We start from the raw sequence: 21233 nt of genomic DNA, 5'->3' as shown, positions 1-21233 counted from the left end.
AAAATATTTATTTATTTATTATATGAAAAATATTATTTTTTTAAAAAAATCTTTTTAAAAAAATGTAAATTGTAATTTTTAAAATAAATTAAATTATTATAATTTATTATCATTATATAAAAAAAAACTAATTTTTATGTCATTGCATGTGTATTGTTTTCAGGGTGGTCCTTTTTGTCTTGTTCTCAAACCCAAACATGGTTCCGACCACCAAACTTGTTTCACCGATGACTCATCCACCTACCACGGTGGTAGCCTTTAAATGCCGTTGACTGCGCCACCCACTTACCATACTTTGGAGTCTCAGTCTGGGATACCTATTTCCCTTGTTTGCAACGAAAATGATTACTCTCTAATCTAAATTTGACTCTCCAAAATTACACTTCTCTCACTCCGTAACCTTCAAAATTCACTCTTCTCTACTTCCCCATTCACATGGCAGCTCACACACTCGCTTTGATCATCGAAAACCCTTCCAACCATCACGAGTTCCTCCTCGTCAAGCAGCCTCGCCCTCCCAAATTCCACGACCAAGAATACGATTCCTTCGTCGATTCTGATCTCTGGGACTTGCCTTCCGCTCTCTTGAATCCGTTACAGCCAGGATCGGAGCCGCCGATTGCGGTGGAAGTGGCTGGCTCGCATTCTGAGGAGCTCAATTTGGGTGAATTCGACATTCGTTCAGCACTCAATGAGGTACTTAAGAGTAAAGACTATATCTTGTTAAGGAAATCAGAATTTTGTGGTTTGGTGATTGCAAAATTCATGTTAAATGTTTTTGCATATAGGTATTTCTACAAATAGGGTTTGGGGAAGTTGAAGGTGGAGAGTGGAAGTTTTACCAATATATCAAGGAAGCTGCGTTTGGACCCGGTTTGCCCCATAACACAGTCTTCATTGCGGGAAAATTGGTAGCTGAAGACGTTGCCTTGCTAGGTGGTTTCTCTTTTCTTGCTATCCAAGTTTTCTGTAGTTCATAGTATGATAAAAAGATGTTTGTATTGGGCAGTATGTCATGAATGTTTACTTGGTTAGGACAATTAGGTCGAAGGTTTACAAGCTCATGTGCCAATCAGTTTTTCTGTTTCACTTTCTTTCGAGTGGATGAGTGCTTGTTCCTAGGTTGGACGAGGCAGTGAATTGGCTAGTTTAATAAAGACCAATGCTGCTGTTTACTTTTATGCAGTATTAGTCTGTCTTTGCTTGTTGATCGATTTTGAATTTTGATACTATATTTATGTCAACAGCATATCTAATTCACATATGCAGATTCACATAAATGGATGTCCGTCCAGAGCTGTCTTAATTTGCTTCTGGAAGTGAAGCCACAAGACGATCGTGTTGGACCATTGGTAGTCGTTGGTCATATAAACAACTCATTTGACTGTGCTAAGTGGAAAGTCCCACCAGCCATAAACTACCAGGTTTGTTTTCTTGAACTTTCTTAGTGCTTATTGAATAAAGTGAAAACCTCCTCCAGATTAGGGAGTTGTTGAAACTTTAAATGTGACATGGATTGTTAATTTTCGATAACCAAGAATTTGTAAAATAAACTATTTATACACATCTTATGGCTGAAATTTGATAATGTGAACCAAGGAAGGATTAACAGGGTTATTTTTTATATGCTGGTGCAAAATGGATGAAAAGGGGGTTTTTCTTTCACTGCTATAATTTTCTTGTAATTTTCAAAGTCATTCTCTTTATATGCTGGTTCAAAATGGAAAACTTGTTCCATTTTCAGGAGTACCCTCCTGGTGTTACACTTATACCTATGGAAAGTAGAACCGCAAAGCCTTTTAGCACAACAAACTTGGTTGTATTTGCACCTGCAATTGCTTCAAATGATTGTGAGGATAATAATTTTATTGCATGTGGAGATGCACTAATTGTTGATCCAGGATGTTTATCAAGATTCCATGGAGAGGTATACTTTCACATGACTATTGAACAATTTATGTGTAAACATGCTTTTTATTTTTCCTTTGTTTCCTATTTCTTCTATGGATCCATTGCTTGGACTAATAATTAATTTCTATATTATCAAATTTGTTTTACTAAAATGTAACTGATGACTTTGTAATCATCAGCTAGAGAAAGTTGTTACTACTTTGCCAAGAAGACTAGTGGTCTTTGTTACTCATCATCACCATGACCATGTAGATGGTAAGTCATTCCTAGAACTATAGCTGTTTATGATCCTTTAGTGCACATTGCATTATGAGTACACAGTACAGTTGGTGAAATGTATGCAGTTCATAAGAAGCCATTTCACTTTATTATTTCTTAACTAAATCTAAGTGAGTAACAAAAAGCATCTAAGCTGGATATGATCTTATATTTGTTAGCTCTGCACTCAAGTGTACCTCACAAATTATCACGTATTTTTTTCCTGACAGAAGCTACTGTATGTTCTGAGTTCAGTCTTCTATGTGGAAACTGATATTTAAGATGTAATTATCTGCAGATTATTTTAATTCTCATATATTGTAAACCTTTATGACAGGTCTATCTGTCATACAAAAGTGCAATCCTGATGCCACCTTGCTAGCACATGAGAATACCATGCGCCGCATAAGCAAAGGTTATATTTTTGTTTTTATGTAATATTCTTGGTGACAGTTTGCAGGCAAGTATAATTTCCTTAGTCAACTCAACAACTGTGCAGCTGGAAACTTGGTTAAAGAAATGAAATTATTTTGAATTTTTGTAAATGGTTTATGATATCAAAACTACCAAGACTTCGCTACAAATCTTAAGTAGTCACACTACTTTTGTAGAGCCCAAAATTTGGGATCTCTCACAATCTCTATGATTAGAGTTTAGAGTTCTTCTTCGCTATTTTTGAGATCATTAAAAAATGAAATTGATTTGATTCAATTTAGAGACTGAATCTCATATTTGAAAATTGAAATCTATTTTTAAAATTATTTGAATTGATTTACAAAATAATTTTGGTGTCTGGATCACATCATGGATGAGTTGATACAATTTTAAAAAGGGTGGCATAGTGCATGAAGCTTCCATCTACTGGGATTTGGGAGGAGAGATATTACTATTTCATCAAGGCTTTCCCTTCAGTTGAAATATATATTTTTTTATCCTATGTTTATCAGTATTTCTGAGGTATATTTCAGATTATTTTTATTTATATATCTATTAGATTTCTATATTTTGACCTGATATACAAAAAATAAAACCTCACCAAGTTGGTCAACTGATATTCTATGATTACAGATGACTGGTCACTTGGCTATACCTCAGTTACCGGAGATGATGAAATTAACATTGGTGGTCAGAGATTAAGAGCTATTTTTGCACCGGTATTTTTCATGTTGTAATCCTTCTTTTAACAGGCGTGTCATGTTAACATTTTAGCATCTTTCTTGAATTGTCCATGTTGGGTGCAATAATGTCAATTTCTAGAACTTATGTATTGTATAAACAACAACAACAACAACAAAGCCTTGTCCTACTATGTGTGGTCGGTTACATAAATCAAACGACGCCATTGAGCTCTATTATGTATCATGTCTACAGAGAGACAGTTTATATGTAGATCTTGTTTGACCACCTCATGGATGGTCTTCTCAGGTCTTCTTCTACCTTTCACCCATTGTCCATCTTTCATTTTATCCATCCTCCTGACTGGGTGTTCTGTCGGTTTTCTTCTCACATGTCCGAACCACCTGAGACGCGATTCTACCATATTTTCCACAATAGATACTATTCCAACCCTCTCTCTTATATCTTCATTTCTTATTCTATCAAATCACGTATGTCCATTCATCCATCTCAACATCTTCATCTTTGTCAAAAATTAGTTTATGTTCGTGCTCCTTTTTGGTCGCCGAACATTCTGTACCATAAAACATAGTCAGTCTGATAGCAGTGCGATAGAATTTACCTTTAAGTTTTAAAGGCACTTTTTTGTTACATATAAAATCAGACGCACTCTGCTATTTTAACAAACCTGCTTGGATCCTATGATTTACATCCTGTTTAATCTCTCCATTATCCTGTATGATACACCCAAGATACGTAAAACTCTTAACTTTTTGTAGGACGTTATCTCCAATCTTCACCTCTATATTAGGGTTTTTTCTTCGCAGGCCGAACTTACATTCCATATTCCGTCTTGCTACGACTTATGTGCAGACCATACACTTCTATAGCTTCTCTTCATAACTCTAACTTCTTATTTAGGTCTTTATTTGACTATCTCATAAGAACGATATCATTGGCAAAAAACATGCACCATGGTACAGGCTCTTGGATATGCCCTGTGAGTACTTCAAAAACTAATATGAAAATGTATGGACTTAAGGATGATCTCTGATGTAATTCTATACTAATAGAAAATTTTTCTGTCACACCACTTTGAGTTTTCACACTAGTTGTAGTCCCATCATATACGTCTTTAATTGAACGAATATATGCGATCTTTACTCTCTCTTTTTTTAAAACCTTCCATAAGATCTCTTTTGACACCCTATCGTACACATTTTCCAAATTAATAAACACCATATGTAGATTTTTTTTATTACTACGATACCTCTCCATCATCCTTCTAACAGGTATATCGCTTCAGTGATGGATCTGCTTGGCATAAAACCAAATTGGTTCTCTATTACTTGTGTCTCTTGTCTCAGCCTCCGTTCTATTTCCCATAACTTCATGGTATAGCTCATGAGTTTGATCTCTCTATAGTTTTCACAACTTTGTATATCCTCTTTATTCTTGTAGATAGGTACCAAGGTGCTCTTCCTTCACTCATCTGGGATTTTCTTAGACTTTAAAATCTCATTAAAAAACTTAATTAACCAACTGAAGCATTTGTTTCCAAGACCCTTTCAAACTTCAATCAGGATATTATCGGGTCCTACAGCCCTACCATTTTTCATCCATTTTAGAGTCTCTTTTACTTCGAACTCTCAAATCCTTCGATAGTAGTCGAAGTTTTGATCTTCTTCCTTCGTGCATAACCGACCAAGGCTTGGAAGAGTCTTCTGTTCTTCATTAAATAACTCGTAGAAGTAGCTCTTCCACCTTTCATTGATCTTCTCCTCTTAAGCCAACACCTCCCCGTCTTTATCCTTTATGCACTTAACCTGATCCAAGTCTCTCATTCTTCTTTCACGGCTCTTTGCGATTCTATATATATCTTTTTCCCTTTCTTTCATGTCTAAGGACTGGTAGAGACCCTCATATGCTCTTGTTTTACTTCACTTACAACCACTTTTGTTTTTTTCTTAGCCGCCTTATATTTTTTCAAATTATCTGCATTGCGGCACAAAGACCACTTTTTAAAGCACACTCTTTTTGCTTTTATCTTTTCTTGTACACTCGCATTCCACCACCAAGACTCCTTTATGTACTGTATACGTTTCAAATTTTGATTTAAGATGTATGACCAGGTTAATTGCAGATCCACCACTTCTCTATTTTACCCTTTCCTTATATGATGGAAAACTTCCATAAAAGAATCTGTTGGAGATGCTCAAAGAGTATCATGCACACATGGCTTGACCTTTTAAGTTTGAATTTGTTCGTAGCTTGGTGTCAATAGTTCTTTCAAACAGTGAACCTGTGCTTTGTCCATGCTTTAAATCCTATGTGCTTTTGCTTGCAGGAGTGTCTTAGAGTTCTAGGTTAAAAACCAAGCATGCACACTTCCAGTAACACTCTAGGGTTGAACTTTTCCATCACCAAGTTTAAAAAATATCTCAAACTATATCAAGCATTACTTGAATTCAAATGTTATAATCTCTGTAAAATTGCTTCCCTGTTCTGTTGAAGATGAAAAATTCTTTTTTCGGTTCAGGGACATACAGATGGTCATTTGGCACTGCTTCACAAGAACACTCACTCATTGATCGTGGGGGATCATTGTGTAGGGTAAGATTCCATACAATATCATAGTTTAAAATTTGGAACTACTGTACTTTCATTGTAGACATCTTCCTTCATATGACATCATTTTTAATTCTGTCTACTAATAAAGATACTATAACCAAACTAACTGGGGATGTTTCACAGAATATCAGATAATTCAAGTTAGCTGATTTGCTATCTTAAGAAAATAAGACTGCTTTAGCTGTCTTCCATTCTTTTTTGGGCAAGTGAATGTGTTGATATATGTGGATACAAGAAGAGCATAGAATGATGAGACTAATATAAGAGTGTTATTTTATTTTTTTAATTATTATTGTTATTGTTATTGTTGTTGTTTGCTAAGCATCAATTAGATCTCCAAGGAAAAAAATGCCCCTATCAAAATTGAACAAAGAAATAGGTAGTTTGCATAGTGTGATTTATAAAAAGAAACAGATTTCCTCTTTGGAAGTTGCAATATAACATAAGGCCTATTTCATCTTTTAGGTCTTTTTTGATAAGGACTTCTGATATCATACCAATTTGCTTTGTTTCAGTCAAGGAAGTGCTGTTCTGGACATAACTTCTGGTGGAAATATGACAGTAAGTGGGAATAAAGCTTGTTAGTTATGATGCTAAAAGCATCTATGTTCTTTTTCTTATATCAGATTACAAGTGAGGACCATTGCTCTGCATTATTGGCATCAGTTTTTTCAAAATGAATTGCATTCTCTGCGATCTAGGGATTAACATGCACTTTAGAAAATCAACCATTGACATGAGAAAGTTATTATAAAAGAAAATAACAATGTACTAGATGTTCTTTTGCTTAGTATGATTGTCATCTGCAGGAATACTTCCAAACAACATACGAATTTCTCAATCTCTCACCGCATGTTTTAATATCAATGCATGGGAGAATAAATCTCTGGCCAAAGCAGATGCTGTGTGGATATCTGAAGTACAATCCTTTAATCACTTCCTTTATGTGAATATAGGTTAATAGTAACAGTTATTAAGTCAGAATCACTGACTGTGAGGATTGTTATCACTATTTTCAGGAACCGTAGGAATAGAGAAGCTAATATCTTGAAAGCAATTGAAGGCGGAGCGAAAACATTGTTTGACATTGTTGCATATGTATACGCTGATGTTGACCGCCGTGCCTGGATTGCTGCATCATCAAATGTGAGGCTCCATGTGGATCACCTAGCCCAACAGCATAAATTACCAAAGGTAATGAGTAATGACTATTGAGCTGTAAAGTTTGAGCACTTCCTTAGTTCCTTCAAATTATTAATAAATTTTCCATATCTAGTGTTTAAAAAATACATGCATAATAAAATTCCTAATAAATTAACAACACAAAATAGTCTTGTCTGATTAGGTGAGGAATTGAGTTTCCTAATAAACATTGTAATAAAATTCCCCAATTTCCTTACAAGTATTTTTTATGTCTTATATTTTTTGTTCTTGTATAGTGTATATATTACTCTTTCTTTATTATGCCATGCATCTTTTTATGTATCATATCACGTTTTTGGAAAATTGTTCGGCGAGGATATTTAAATCAATAACACATGAAGACTCCAAATTAACGAGACTTAGACAATTTCTCTGAGTGTGTGTGTGCAGGATTTCTCTCTAGAAACTTTCAATTCCAGTTTGGTTGAATTTGCTGACAATATGGGTATAAGTATGAAGAGAATGCAGTAGCTGGTTTCCTGAGTACTTAGGAGCTTCTTCCGTTGCATTTTCTCTGTAAAATATGTAGCCCTATATAGAAATGTAATTGTTTGTAATCAAGTGGCCATAGATAGTGGAAATTTCAGGCAATAATTGTCTAAAGTACATAGCATGTGTAATAATCTGAGTGAGTAACTGCTGCTGCATCTTCCTTCATAGGAGTTTTCAATTCAGAAGTTCAAAAATACCTGCGGGCTGCAATTTGTATCTCGATGGATATGGGCTTATACTAGTGGCAGTTTACATATAGGGAAATCTTCATTTCTCATTGCTGGTGTTGTGGCTGGAATTGCTGTATTGTATTCTGTCAAAAGCAAGTTAAGTAACCAAACAAGTTAGGTACCTACGTGAAGAAGTTATACCTTGGTGATTATGGTTTATGATGTTAATGAAGCAAACTGGCATTAGAAATGTACCATGTTATGATATTACAAGAAGAAATACTTGGAAATTTTAGATCAATAAGAGGTGCATGAACTGTTATCATTTATCAACGAGTTTGTTATTCATTTTAGAAAAGGACTCTATTAACATTAATTCACTTACCCTTCAGATTGGTTAATGCATGCAAGTAATTTGCTTGAAATGATAATTTACTATAATGATTAATGAGTAGCGGAGTGAAATCATGTGCTAATGTGCTATGGTTTTAATTTGGTTTTATCCTAAAAGAAACACAATTCTCGGATAAAAAATTATGGGAAGAGACACAGAAATATGACTTGTTCTTTTGTTCAAGAGAAACCTAAACTGCATGTGGAAATTGAATATTCAAACCTAAATTTGTAGTTTGATTTTGACCTCTTATGCCCTTTATTTTGTGGTTACCCCTATCTTTGTAACCAAAATCATTCTGACTTTTATGCGGTTAGTGTCATTCTTAAATTTAAACCGGATGCATAGTTTTGTACAAGTTGAATTGTTATTTTCATAACAAAGGTTTGGGGAGAGTAAAATGTTGACTTTGAAGTCCCAAGAGAGTAGAGACACTGATTTTAAAAGCTAAGAATTGTTTACGTGGTATGTAAATATGTAATAAACTTTTGCTGTGTCCTATGTGTCCTTGATGTTTTTGAGGAAGTCATCAAGTGATCGACTCTTCCTATAATGAATAACAAATAAGATGAAACCTTTCAATCATTTAATCAAAAGACCATATAATAATACTTAATTGTTAAAATAATAATGATAACTAATCATTCTACTTGGAAGTTCTATATCACCATCAATGGACAATTGACCGTGAAGAAAACAAGGAAAACCATTAACTTATTCACAAATCATTTAAAATAGTTTAAAGTTGAGACATAGGCGGCAACGTGATTTCTTGTCTTTCATACCATATTGCTGCCCTTCATCACTTACGTCGAAGACATATGAACTATACATCAAGTAAATAAAACACAACCTTTCATTTTCTTGGAAACCTTTTTAATTTCCAAAGAATGTCACTTTCTTTCTTTTGTTATTATTTTCTTGTTTTCTTGCACTTTTATTTACTCTTTAGCTGGTGGGTTTTTCAAGAACCAAATGCGATTAATATCTTTTTTTCATTTCCTTTTTTTGTGATTTATTTTCTCATTTTATAAATACTAGTGATTCAATTCTTTTCTAAAATAAATTTACTATGGACTTATAAATGATAACTTTATTTGTTCATTCATTTTATCACATGTCCCATCTTTAAAAAAATCTTGTTAATTTTTTTCAAATCTTCGCAGCTTCTTTGAAGGATATATTTAAGAAACAAAAGATTTAGACATAAAAAGCAACAATTTCATAAACAATCCAGGGACGAATCAACATTCTAGTGGAATTGATCATTCTATTTTAAGTATATAATGTTATGTATAATCTGTTTATACCATTTATATATTAAGTTTGACCTCGGATTAAAAAACTTTTAATCACCAAAATAATGAAATAAAACTTCTTAATTATGAATTATCACAAGAAGAAATTCATTATAATTATAATTCACATGACATTATTTTTTTCTAAGAATATATTCATTTCATTTGAGAGTCAAATTATTTCAAGTCAATATATTTTATAAGCATGCAGCTTATTATAGAGTAGACTATGTCCAATTGTCCACAAAGTAAATCCAGCCTCATTCCACTGACTTCGATTAGTTTAGGTGCGTATTTGTTTGATATATTCAATTTTATTTTAATAAAAAATTAAAATATTTTTTTAAACATACTCAAATATGATCATATGTCAATATATTTAATCTTATTTTTTTCAAAAGTTATAAAAAATACTTTTTCTAAATAAAAAAGACTCTACAACTAGGGGTGTTCAAGACCTAACTCGACTCAAAATCTGGTCCGAACCCGAGACATATTTTATCGGGTTCGGGCTTCCACTTTTTACCCGATGTTATTTTTGGGTCGGATTCGGATTTTGCTTTAGGTTGTTCGGGCGGATCCGAAGTTACTTTTTACAAAACAATTGTTAAATTTATTTTTAAAAGTAAAATTTTATTATTTTAATATATAAAATTTACAAATTTGTATATAGTTATATATTAATGTTTTATCAGGTCGAGCCGGTTTAATCTGATTTTTTTCGAATCACTTTGAATAAAATCAAAATAAATTTGGTATCCTTTTAGGACCGAATCTGAATCTACTTTCTAGCCTGTCCCGGCCATAAACACTTCTATCTACATCCAGTCATCCAATAATTAGTTTATATTTTAATGTTAATAAAATATTAAAATATTATTATAATTTATCTATACAATTTTTCCAGTTGTCTGGCTTCTTTGACCGTAATATTACCCTATTTTTATATCCTTTCAATATTTCATTGCCAAAACAAAAGAGCATGTTAAACTTGAAACTTCAACTACAAACAGCAAGGTGGGCTTGATTATTGGAAATTTGGAATGTTCCCTTTCCCTTTCCCTTGGCTGAAAAGTCTTCAATATGCGTGGTGGCTTCTCCATTTGGAATCCCCCTTATTGGGCATCAAACACCCCTTTTCGCCTTTTAAGGGATCCACATATAAATAAATACATAATAATTTTTTTAATTTAAAAAAAAATGGAAACCAAACACGGGATAACACAGGAACGCGTTGGCATAGTAATACTAAGGACCATTGCGGTGGCGGCTACGTAACTTAGTCCTCGTCGTAACATTATTACATAACATAACATAACATACATATTCCAATGTCAAAAATTACACATAGAAAACGTCCCATAATTCAGTAACAGATGGCACCACATAAATAACTTAATAATTAGTGATTAGAGATGCTTCCAATGGGGGCGTGTTGTGTTGTGTGATATAAATAATGGTTCCTTGTAACCAAAAGTAACACAACATAATCTTCTACAGGTTTCTGAAACGAGCGCTTAACGGTTTCCTTCTTTATTGGCCAATTTTATTTAGTTGCTTTCATAGGAAGCTGTTATTCTTTCTGGAACAGAAGAAGAAGAAAGAAGAAAGAAGAAATTGAACAAAAAGGGTTTAAGAGTATAAAGAACTAGCCAGAGTCTCTTCTATTCAGTGGTCTCCGAAGCCATCATCACCTTGTTGTGTATGGCAGCTGCTCCTCCATTAAATTGTGGGGCAGAGATTTTGATTTCTATCAAACTTTCCTTATTTATATACTATCTCTGAACATTTTGGAGATTCTTTTGTCCTTTAACTTCTTTTCTGTATCCCTCATATATTGGGTCAGCAGATCCTTATTTGATTGAGTCATTATTTGTGATCACAGAGATTTTGATCAGAACATAAATTTGTTGCTGACACTTTTACTACTACAACTTGTCTTTCAAGCGTTTCTCATCAACACCATAAAGTAAGGAACAGATTCTGTAAATTGTTCATCTTTTCAAAAATTTTGTTATCAAGGAATTTTTCTTTTGCTATTTACTCCCACAAAAAGAATGAAAAGCTCAAGTAGTCAATACCCTGTAAATTCTGTTTCCAAGCTTTTCAATGCTCAACTCCATTTTGTTCGGTTTCTTACCTATATCTTGATTCTGGGGTTTGGTGTCACCATTGGAGTCATCTTTAGTTTCTACCTTAAAGACTGCACCTTTAGTCTCCAATTCACTCAGTTATCAGTCTCAGCCTTACCCCGAAAAGCGTCTATGCAGCCGCCGCCGCCGCCACCAGCGATCACGGAAACACAGACGTCCAATCACAGCCATGTAGGATTAAAGGAGTTCCTTAAGCCTCCTCCAATCATGCATGACATGGATGATAAGGAGCTTATGTGGAGGGCTTCAATGAGTGCAAAGATCCCTGAGTACCCCTTTGATAGAGTTCCAAAGGTGGCATTCATGTTCTTGACAAGGGGTCCTTTGTTCTTTGCACCTTTGTGGGAACAATTCTTCAAAGGGCATGAAGGGTATTACTCAATATACGTGCACTCCAATCCATCTTTCAATGCTTCACAACCTGAGAAGAATTCAGTGTTTCATGGCCGCAGAATTCCCGGCAAGGTTAGTTAATAGTACTCTTGAATTATTAATGTTGATTAGATTATCGAAATCAACAATAGGATAGTCTCTGTTGTCCTGTGCAAATTGTCTTGTTATGTTTGTTGCTATGCAAACTGCTTATTCTAATGAAACAGTTAAAGGGAAACCTATTAAAACGGAAAGGGGACAATAAAATAGGAAATACAACAAATTGCGGGCTAATGGTAATGATTTATAGAAAGATAAATCGATAATTATGGGTAGGGAAAACGGTAAAATAAAATAAACTTTTATCACTAGCTTAAGTTATGGGTATGGTATGGTATGGTCGCATTCACCAGTCATGGGCCTCTCTTGACTTATTTGGTACATTTAATTTCAACTGTACGAAGGTTGATACATTTAATTATTTTGAATACATTGATTGCTACAAAAGCATCCCATTTGCATGAATGTGAGGCATTCCCTTTGACTGATATTTCATTATTCACAACCAGAAACCTTCACTAGTTAATAATATCTGTTATGAAATGAATGCAGGAAGTGCAATGGGGGAATGTGAACATGGTTGAAGCAGAGCGTCGCCTTCTGGCAAACGCACTCCTTGATGTCTCAAACCAAAGATTCGTTCTCTTATCGGAATCATGCATACCAATCTTCAACTTCACAACCGTCTACTCATACTTAATGAACTCAACACAAAACTATGTAATGGCCTATGATGAGAACAGTCCGGTGGGTCGCGGGCGATATAGCATCCGGATGCTGCCGCACGTGAGCCTTAGGCAATGGAGAAAAGGGTCCCAATGGTTTGAGATGGACAGGGAGCTTGCACTTGAAGTGGTATCAGACAGAAAGTACTTCCCAATTTTTCAGCAATATTGCAGAGGATCATGTTATGCAGACGAACATTACTTGCCAACATATGTGAGCATCAATTTTTGGGAAGGGAACTCTAATAGGAGTTTGACCTTTGTTGACTGGTCAAGGGGTGGTCCACACCCAGCAACGTTCATGAGATCTGAGGTCACTGTGGAGTTCTTGGAGAAGCTAAGGAGCAAGAGATGCCAGTATAATGGAAACAGTACAAATGTTTGTTTTCTGTTTGCTAGGAAGTTCTTGCCTAATACTTTGTCAAGGCTTCTCAACCTTGCACCTGAGGTCATGCACTTCTAATCCTCCTACCTTAGCTGCAAATACACCACTTATAACTAAAACTTCATTATTTAATTCATTCTTTTTCATCTTGTAAACTACTTATTTTTTTTAATAGTTAATTATAAGATATAGAGCTATGCCTATGCTAGCTGTCTATTGGTGCTGGTCGCAAATGACATCACAAACTCAAATTTAATTTTGCTAATCAAAGAAGAAATGATTTTCTTTGAGGGTCCATTTCGGACATCGTCACCCATAATTAAGCTGTCCTAATGAAATGTCTTTCCATCAAAACATGGCAAGGTATGATTTAATTTTCTTCGGGAAACCCAATTGGACAATGTCAACCAGTATCAAACTGACCCAAGAATGCCTTCACCAACCAATGCCTAAACATACTAGTCAACCAATTCTAGAAAGGGAAAATTTTCACCTTGTAAATCAGACTCCCATTTTTTACTCTATAAACCCACATCGTACTCACATGCTGTAATTTGATCTGATTTACAACGCTACCCAAGGTTTATTATTCACTGACTAGCTCCACATGCATCTTCGGAGACGGAAGGTGACTCAGACACAGAGTCCAACGTGTCATGACACGGTGACACCTGCACCCCACGCAACTCCTCGATCATCTTGACCACGTGGCTCATGCTAGGCCGTTGATCAGGTGCAGGGGCAGTGCACGCCATAGCAACCTGCAACAGCCCAACCATCTCCTCTTCAATGTCCTTGTACCTCATCAGCTCCAAATCAAATACCTCAGCGGTCCATTCCTCCCTCACAACGGACTGGACCCACCTTGGCAGGTCCACCGCGGGCGCACCACCACCCTCCACCGCCGAGGGGCACTTCCCCGTCAGCAACTCAAGCAAGAATACACCGAACGAGTACACGTCAGACTTTTGGGACTGTTTTCGACCGTCAGATGACACCTCGGGAGCACGATAGCCGTTGGATCTGACACCAGATGTTGATGGGCCTGGGCCCGCGAACACGGACAGCCCAAAATCTGATACCCGGGCATTTCCCTGCTTGTCTAAGAGAATGTTGGTGGATTTGATGTTACCGTGGTTGAGCCTGAGGGACTTACACGAGTTGTGAATGAAGGCCACGCCACGCGCCGCTCCAGCTGCTATCTTGAGCCGAGTGGTCCAGTCCAGTGGGGTTCTCCCCGGTCCTCGGTTCCCTGTTTCACGGACAACCAAGTTAAATTACCATTTTGCCACTTTTACACTTATTTAGCCATGTTCATTATCATTGATGCGGTAAACGACGAGAGGAAAAAGGCCAAATGTGGTTCTGCAAAAGAACATAAAGCTAACGAGGCTGAACTAAAATAAAGACACCACTTGTATTCTTTCTTTTTTTAATTTAAAGTAATTGAATAAAGCAGGTGTCTTAGTCCTAGGCGATGCAGAGTGTGTTTTGTTTTGCATAATGCAACACAAATATACAATAGTTCCCTATTCAAACGTGGTTATGATTGTGAAGGAATACTGTTTATTCAGCTCAACAGTTACTTTTGTCTTCAATGGTTTGGGAAGGGAATGCATTAAAAATACTATTATTATGGGCATGGAATATTATCATCATACTATTACAGTGTTTGTTAGAAAAGAAAGTACTCATAACAAAATATCACATGGTATGAGTGAGTGGTCCTACTTCAAATTTTGGAGGAGCCTCAAAATGGACCCCCCCCCCTTCCCGGCGGGGAATTAAAGATAAAGCAGCCTTGTGGCTTTGATGCATATAGGTAACCTTTGATTTTATAATGTCATAATTTATCAATGTATAATTAGATGCATGGCGCCCTCTCTCTTTTGGGGGTATCTTCCTATCTTTATCTTGCCAGAAAATGAAAGCAAAGAATTTGAATTGAATTGACTTTATTCGCTTTGAAGGGCAAGTAAAGAACAAAAATGAATCTCATGTGACCCACTAAAAATGAAAGGAAAAAAGAAAGCATGACGTACCATGAAGGAGCCAGAACAAGCTTCCATTGGGCATGTAATCGTAGACCAACAACTTCTCGTCTCTGGCAAAATAGTAAGCCCTCAAGCTCACGATATTCTGATGCCTCAACCTTCCAAGAAGCTCCATGTGCTGCTCGAACTCTCTCTTCCCTCCAATCTGCGCATCTTTCAGCCTCTTCACCGCAACAACGTTCCCATCATCAAGAACCGCTTTGTACGCCGTTCCGAACCCACCTTTTCCCAGCATCTCAGCAGACGCTCGAAGCAAGTCCTCCAATTCGAACCTCTTCTCGCCTTCGAAGAACACCATTTTCCCCCTCTCAAACCCTCCTCCTCCTCCTTGTGCAGGGTACGGACTCGAAGAATACACAATCTTCTCGCTCTCGAAAAGCTTTGATCCTTTCCCTTCCTTCAACTTCGCCGAGTAGTTCCTCCAGAAGTAGCAATATAGAAGCAATGACACAATGCCCAGTACCAATACATCGCCCACAATTATGGCTATTAGAGCCACCGGGCTTATCTTCGAACCTCCGTTTCTATGTGTTTTCGTGGTTTTTGGAGCTGCTCCACCGTCATTTGCTGGCATTGAACTCGGGGAAGATGACACTGTTGTTGTGGCGCCGCCACGTGGCACCACTGGGGACGCAATGGCGCCCTCGGATCCGGGTTTTGTAGGGTCAGGCACCACTCCGGTGCAGTTCTGAATCGGGGCTCCGCAGAGAGAAGGGTTTTGCCCGAACGAGGATACGGGGAAAGCCGAGAGCGACTTCGGTATCTCGCCGGAGAGGAGGTTCCCGGAGACGTTGAAGTCTTGCAGGTTTGGGAGGTTGACGCCAGGAATGTAGCCAGAGAAACGGTTCTCCTCGAGACGGAGAGTGAGAAGGTGGGCTAAGTGGTTGACTGTCGCCGGAATCTCGCCGGAGAGGTTGTTGTGGGACAGATCGAGACGATAGAGGCGGAAGAGAGAGGTCACTGTGGCTGGAAAGTCACCGGAGAAGTGGTTGTAAGAGAGGAAGAGAAGCTTGAGGGCGGTGAAGTTAGAGAGAGAGGGAAGGGTTCCAGAGAAACGGTTTCGCTTGAGGCTGAGAACTCGCAGTTGAGTGAGTGAAGTTAAGGGTTGAATGGAACCTTGGAGGTCGAGGTTCTCCAGAACGAGTCGCGTGACTCGGTTGTTGATGCAGGAGACACCGTCCCAGCTGCACAGGTTGGTGCTGTTGTTCCAACTCGTTAGCTTCTCCGACGCGTCTGAACCAGCTTTGAAGGCCAAAAGAGCCTCCATATCTTGGCTGGTAGAGCCGCTAACCAGAAGATGCATGTGAAAAACCAGAGAGAGGAACAAGGTAGCATGAGCAACGAGGTGACTTGTTGCCGCCATTGTCGCTCTGCAGAGAGAGAGAGAGAGAGAGAGAGAGAGAGAGAGCCAGTGAAGTGTGAAGAGTGAAGAAGAGTGAGTGTGTGTGTGTGCGCGAGTAATGAAGTGTATTAAGCTCACACTAATTAATGTGAAAATAAAAGGGCTTAACGGTAATGACGGTCGATAATAATTTGGCATCCTGCAGCGTAAGGTTTTACGAGAGGGAGCGTTACTGCGCGTCTATAATAAAGACCCTACTACTGACTAGTAGACATTAGACAGTAGTATCCTACTTTACTGCTACGTTGATTTTAAAAGACGTTTCTGCCCTCGGTTCTCCTTGACATGAATGCAAATGCCTTTAACACCTTGTCAATTATGGCTCTCATTTTAAGGATTAGTTGGACCTCGAATTTTATGGACCGTTTGATTTATGTATTGGCTTTTTATGACTGACATTTCCTCTTGCTTCAATTATAGAGCACCAATCATCTTCATTTTGCTCTTCACCTTGCTTCCACATGTTGTCTCATTTTATAAATTAAGCATTGTAGATTGGTGTTGTCTTCTCAATTCTCATGTTTCTAATATTCAATATATTAAGAAAATCACTAGCGAAAAATTATTCGTGATTCCGTAACTAATGTCCAATGGCATGAATTAGTCAAAGCAAATATGTATATATACGGTCAAAGCTAGTGGTGATCGCTGATATTAATCCCACTTGGCTGGGAGGCAATAATATCAACTCACTACCAGAGTAACATTGGCAGTATATAATAAGGTAATAATGGGAATAAACAACAATAAAATTCGAGTAGGGAGTTGTGAATTTCATTTATAATATTCAATAAGTTCAGCACCCAGCAGATCTTAATAACGACCTGTTAGATGTTACTATTTATTAACTTCACCATAGCTGGAAGTGTATAAATATATTTGTTGCGACTTAGAGAATAGAAATCATAACAGGGATCAGACAATAACTTACTTCTTCTAAACACAAACCAGTCCTTATATTGGGATTGTAGATTCTAATCTAACAAATTTCACGGCCCCCAAGCATTTTAATGTTGATATTGGGAGTTTTTGCCTTTTTTGACACGAAAATGTTATTTATCCTTTAAAATGTAGTTTTTAGTCAATTTTTAAATTTAATTATATATTATTTTAATTTTTTAATTAATTATGTTTTTTATTTTTAAAAATTTACTCTTAGTATAAATATTTAAAAAATAAAAAATATTATTTTTTTTATTTTTTTCATCTTCTACAAACTAAATAAAAAACAAATACTATTTTTTATTAAAAAATATCTAATTGCACTTACTTTGGCTCAAGTTAGCTGTATATTGAGTTATTGGCACTAATGTCACATTAATTCCGATTTATTTGATCTGAAATCTGTAGTAATATCTAATTAGTTTCGATTTCTGTCGTTTAATAGTATGCGCTCATCACCATTTAAAAAAAAAATTAAATTAAAACAATAATAGTGGATCTATTATTTTATTGATATTTTTTTTAGCATAGTAGATGCATTATTAATTTATAAATAAACAACGAATTTTTTCTCAAAACATAGGAAGTGGACCAAAAGTAATATAGAAACTAAGAAAAGTGAGAGACAGGCAACAATAAAGAAGATATAGTTAGACCAGATATAGATTTAATATGTTTTTCCTATCATTTCAATTCTTTAGCATGTTATTTTGTAATTCTTGTGGAGGGACCCATATCTTAGGTAGCCACAAAATAAAAAAATTAAGTGCTTTTAACCACATCTGATGTATGTTTAGGTGTCTAAAATCAATTACATTTTCATTTTAATACATTCTTCCATTCTGCAACTAAGATATATCACCCGGATCATGATACAATTCTGCATATAAATTCTACATGAGTTATTATCATTACAAACTAGGATAGCAGTTGATGTTGAAATTGAAAATCAATTACTGTGTACATAGTAACATACATGTTTCATAATGACTTACATTTTGAGAGTGATGAATTTGTTGAATCTAGTGGCGAAGATCTAGGAGGTGAAGATAGATAAGGTTTTGGTGGCATTTGTAGAGACTCAAAGGTTGATTCCATCATATCTACCACCTTGCTCATTGTTGGTCTATTTGATGGGTCAGTTTGTATGCACCATAAGCTCACTACTATCATCTTCTGTATCGTTTCTTTATCAATTTCATTCTTGATACATTGCAATTCAGGTTCTTGGTTCTGCTCAAGACGCCTGTAAATCCAATGAGGAAAATACATTTCACTTGAAGATTCATCTTTAATGTTCATGTTATTTCTTTCTCCAATCATTTCTAAAACCATCATTCCATAACTATATACATCGGATTTATGAGACACCTCACCAAAATTCCTTGAGAACACTTCAGGTGCAATATAACCTATAGTTCCTCTAGCAATCATTAATGATAGGATGCTTTCTTTTTCCATGCATATTTTTGCAAGTCCAAAATCGGAAATCTTTGGACAAAAATCCTCATCTAGTAAGATATTGTGAGGTTTGATATCAAAATGTACAATTTTGCTGTTACACCCTTTGTGCAAATAGTCTAACCCTCGAGCAACACCAATTGCGATCTTATACATTGTTTTGCAAGTCAAGTTTGGATTGAACGTTTTTGAATCTCTGCCTTCATAAATAAATTTTTCAACTGATCCATTAGGCATATACTTGTATATTAAAGCTCTTTTAGTATCTTCCAAACAGAATCCCAATAATTCAACAATGTTAACATGAGAAGTCACACTTATGCTAGCAACTTCATTGATAAATTCTTCACCATTACCTTTTGATTCACTTAAAACCTTCACTGCCACAAGGGTTCCATCAGATAACTTCCCTTTGTATACGCGTTTTCTTTATTGTAAAAGTGCCTTCTGAAGTACCAAGCCAACACTATGAAAGCTCCTAATGCTCCAGTCACAGAAGCAACTATAGAAATAAACAGCAAGTAATCAGTATAAAGCCATGAAAACATATATACAAGAATTCTAAATAACACATGATTTAAAATTTTATTTCGATATGTATCTATCCTTCATTATTGTTTATATAATATAATTTCTATATAATGTAAGACTACTTTCCTTTATATAGATTTACTATATATACTTGTCATTTCAGTGAATACATAATGGAAAAGTATAAGTAACCAACAACATTTTTGAACAATGTGTGAACAATGTGAATTAATAGGGTTAAAAAAGTAAATTTAATTAATAGCATTAAATTATGTTGCAGTGTACTTTTATTTGATTGGTGATTGTTTATGTTGTTCTAACACTCCCCCATACAGAATACATTTCACAAGTTTCCTCTGATTTTGTCCTTTACTCCTAGTGGAGGAATACTTAAAGAAGGACGAATATAATGAATTTTTTGTTTACCTGCTATTGTAATCGTCTTCCTCGTTTTGCCTGCAAATAAATAACAAATGTAATTAATTTGATTTTAACAGTGGTTGAATAATGTTGATATGGTGAAGCATGGAATTAACGGACGTACGAGGTGTGTGACAATAAAACCTGCCGGAGTTGTCGATTCTGCATAGGCCTCCATAAGCAATGTTACAATGAGAACAATTGGGAGACAGGTTTATTTGGATTGGAATATCAGCGGTGAGGGAACTTAGCAGGGTGTTGGGATCTTCGAGGACCAGAATTGGTCCACCCAGTGGAAGCTCAATCAATGAACACCCTTGGATCTCCTTGTATTTGGACGCGTCACTCACTGCGTAGAACGTATCGTTTCTAATTCCACATACCGTAGAGTTTGGAAGAACATACGAAGGCCTTGGATCGATGCTAAGTTTGCATTTCAGAAGGCTTGCTGAGTACATCACCTGAGAGGAAGCCAAAGGTGTGTCGATTCTGAAAGTGTTGGAAGAGTCATACCCCAAAACCTCACAGCTTCTTGATGACAGGAGAGTAGAGAGATTGTCGTCTCTGATGGTTATTGAAGATCGTGAAACCACTAAACCGTCGTCTCTGACGGTGATGTTGGACTGGGTAAGGCTTCCGTTGAGAATATTGAACCAACGGTTGTTGTTCTGAATGCTTTTAGTGGAGCCTGGATCATCTTGGCAGCCATCTATCACCAGGAGGCCGCACTCCGAGTGAGGTCTGCTGGTGAATGGGAAACGCAGATCGCCGAGATCTCCGCACGGAATTGAAGGTGGACATCCCCATACCCTGTTGCTGTTGCATGAAAGCAACAACAAGAAGAATAAGAGCAAGAGAGACCTACTAAACACATGCAGCATTGATGAAACCATCTTCATTTCTCTCACCAACATCGACAGTAGTATACTAACTCTATACACTTTCTCCGGAATTGGTAAACGGAGACTTGGTTTCTACAGTATGTTATGTTTTAATATAGTGGGGATATGTGGCACGATAGTTGAATGCAGCCAGCCATTGTTGACCTGGATCAGTCATAGAAAATGTTATCTGGAATTTTTAGATAATTATATAATTTATTTGGAGGTTTTATAAGCAAAAAATTAGTTGTAGGAAGAATTTCATTACTAATGACTCACGAGTGATGAGTCCATGTCCATATAGATATTAAACGTTTGATGTTTATTCATGCCGTGTGGAATAGTCTGTTGAGCCACAGTGAAGAGTTTTTAAT

At 36.3% G+C, this 21233-nt stretch overlaps 5 protein-coding genes across 6 annotated transcripts; 2 read left to right on the top strand and 3 right to left on the bottom strand.

Moving 5' to 3' along the window:
• The first annotated feature begins 158 nt into the window (after positions 1-158).
• On the top strand, positions 159-8110 carry LOC107467417 (uncharacterized). 2 transcript variants are annotated; one of them, XM_016086509.3, is made up of 12 exons: positions 159-696; positions 789-936; positions 1270-1424; positions 1745-1927; positions 2091-2166; positions 2507-2584; positions 3238-3323; positions 5825-5898; positions 6432-6477; positions 6726-6835; positions 6936-7110; positions 7780-8110. In XM_016086509.3, exons 1-12 carry the CDS (start codon positions 436-438, stop codon positions 7957-7959), a joined length of 1572 nt encoding a protein of 523 aa, XP_015941995.1. In that variant the 5' UTR covers positions 159-435; the 3' UTR covers positions 7960-8110. The 2 variants fall into 2 exon arrangements, with proteins under 2 accessions (XP_015941995.1, XP_015941996.1); XM_016086510.3 differs by having other exon boundaries at positions 7510-7920.
• A 2752-nt stretch (positions 8111-10862) lies between these two features.
• On the top strand, positions 10863-13371 carry LOC107467434 (glycosyltransferase BC10). The gene is made up of 2 exons (XM_016086533.3): positions 10863-12091; positions 12611-13371. Exons 1-2 carry the CDS (start codon positions 11531-11533, stop codon positions 13244-13246), a joined length of 1197 nt encoding a protein of 398 aa, XP_015942019.1. The 5' UTR covers positions 10863-11530; the 3' UTR covers positions 13247-13371.
• A 358-nt stretch (positions 13372-13729) lies between these two features.
• LOC107467433 (probable leucine-rich repeat receptor-like protein kinase At1g68400) lies at positions 13730-16743 on the bottom strand. Its single transcript, XM_016086532.3, has 2 exons — positions 15211-16743; positions 13730-14420 (listed from the first exon to the last, which is right to left on the bottom strand). Exons 1-2 carry the CDS (start codon positions 16583-16585, stop codon positions 13759-13761), a joined length of 2037 nt encoding a protein of 678 aa, XP_015942018.1. The 5' UTR covers positions 16586-16743; the 3' UTR covers positions 13730-13758.
• Positions 16744-18371: 1628 nt separating this feature from the next.
• On the bottom strand, positions 18372-19444 carry LOC107467212 (LEAF RUST 10 DISEASE-RESISTANCE LOCUS RECEPTOR-LIKE PROTEIN KINASE-like 2.5; the record flags this gene model as incomplete). The annotated part of the gene is made up of 1 exon (XM_016086251.3): positions 18372-19444. A coding segment is annotated over one exon (897 nt), but the record flags the coding sequence as incomplete, so codon positions are not given.
• An 8-nt stretch (positions 19445-19452) lies between these two features.
• LOC107467210 (uncharacterized) lies at positions 19453-21033 on the bottom strand (the record flags this gene model as incomplete). The annotated part of the gene is made up of 3 exons (XM_016086250.3): positions 20103-21033; positions 19985-20014; positions 19453-19529 (listed from the first exon to the last, which is right to left on the bottom strand). Coding segments are annotated over exons 1-3 (897 nt in total), but the record flags the coding sequence as incomplete, so codon positions are not given.
• Positions 21034-21233: the final 200 nt, after the last annotated feature.

This window comes from Arachis duranensis, chromosome 9 (genome assembly GCF_000817695.3).
Source record: "Arachis duranensis cultivar V14167 chromosome 9, aradu.V14167.gnm2.J7QH, whole genome shotgun sequence".
In the NCBI taxonomy this organism is placed as follows: domain Eukaryota; kingdom Viridiplantae; phylum Streptophyta; class Magnoliopsida; order Fabales; family Fabaceae; genus Arachis; species Arachis duranensis.
This window is presented reverse-complemented; position numbering and strand designations above follow the sequence as displayed.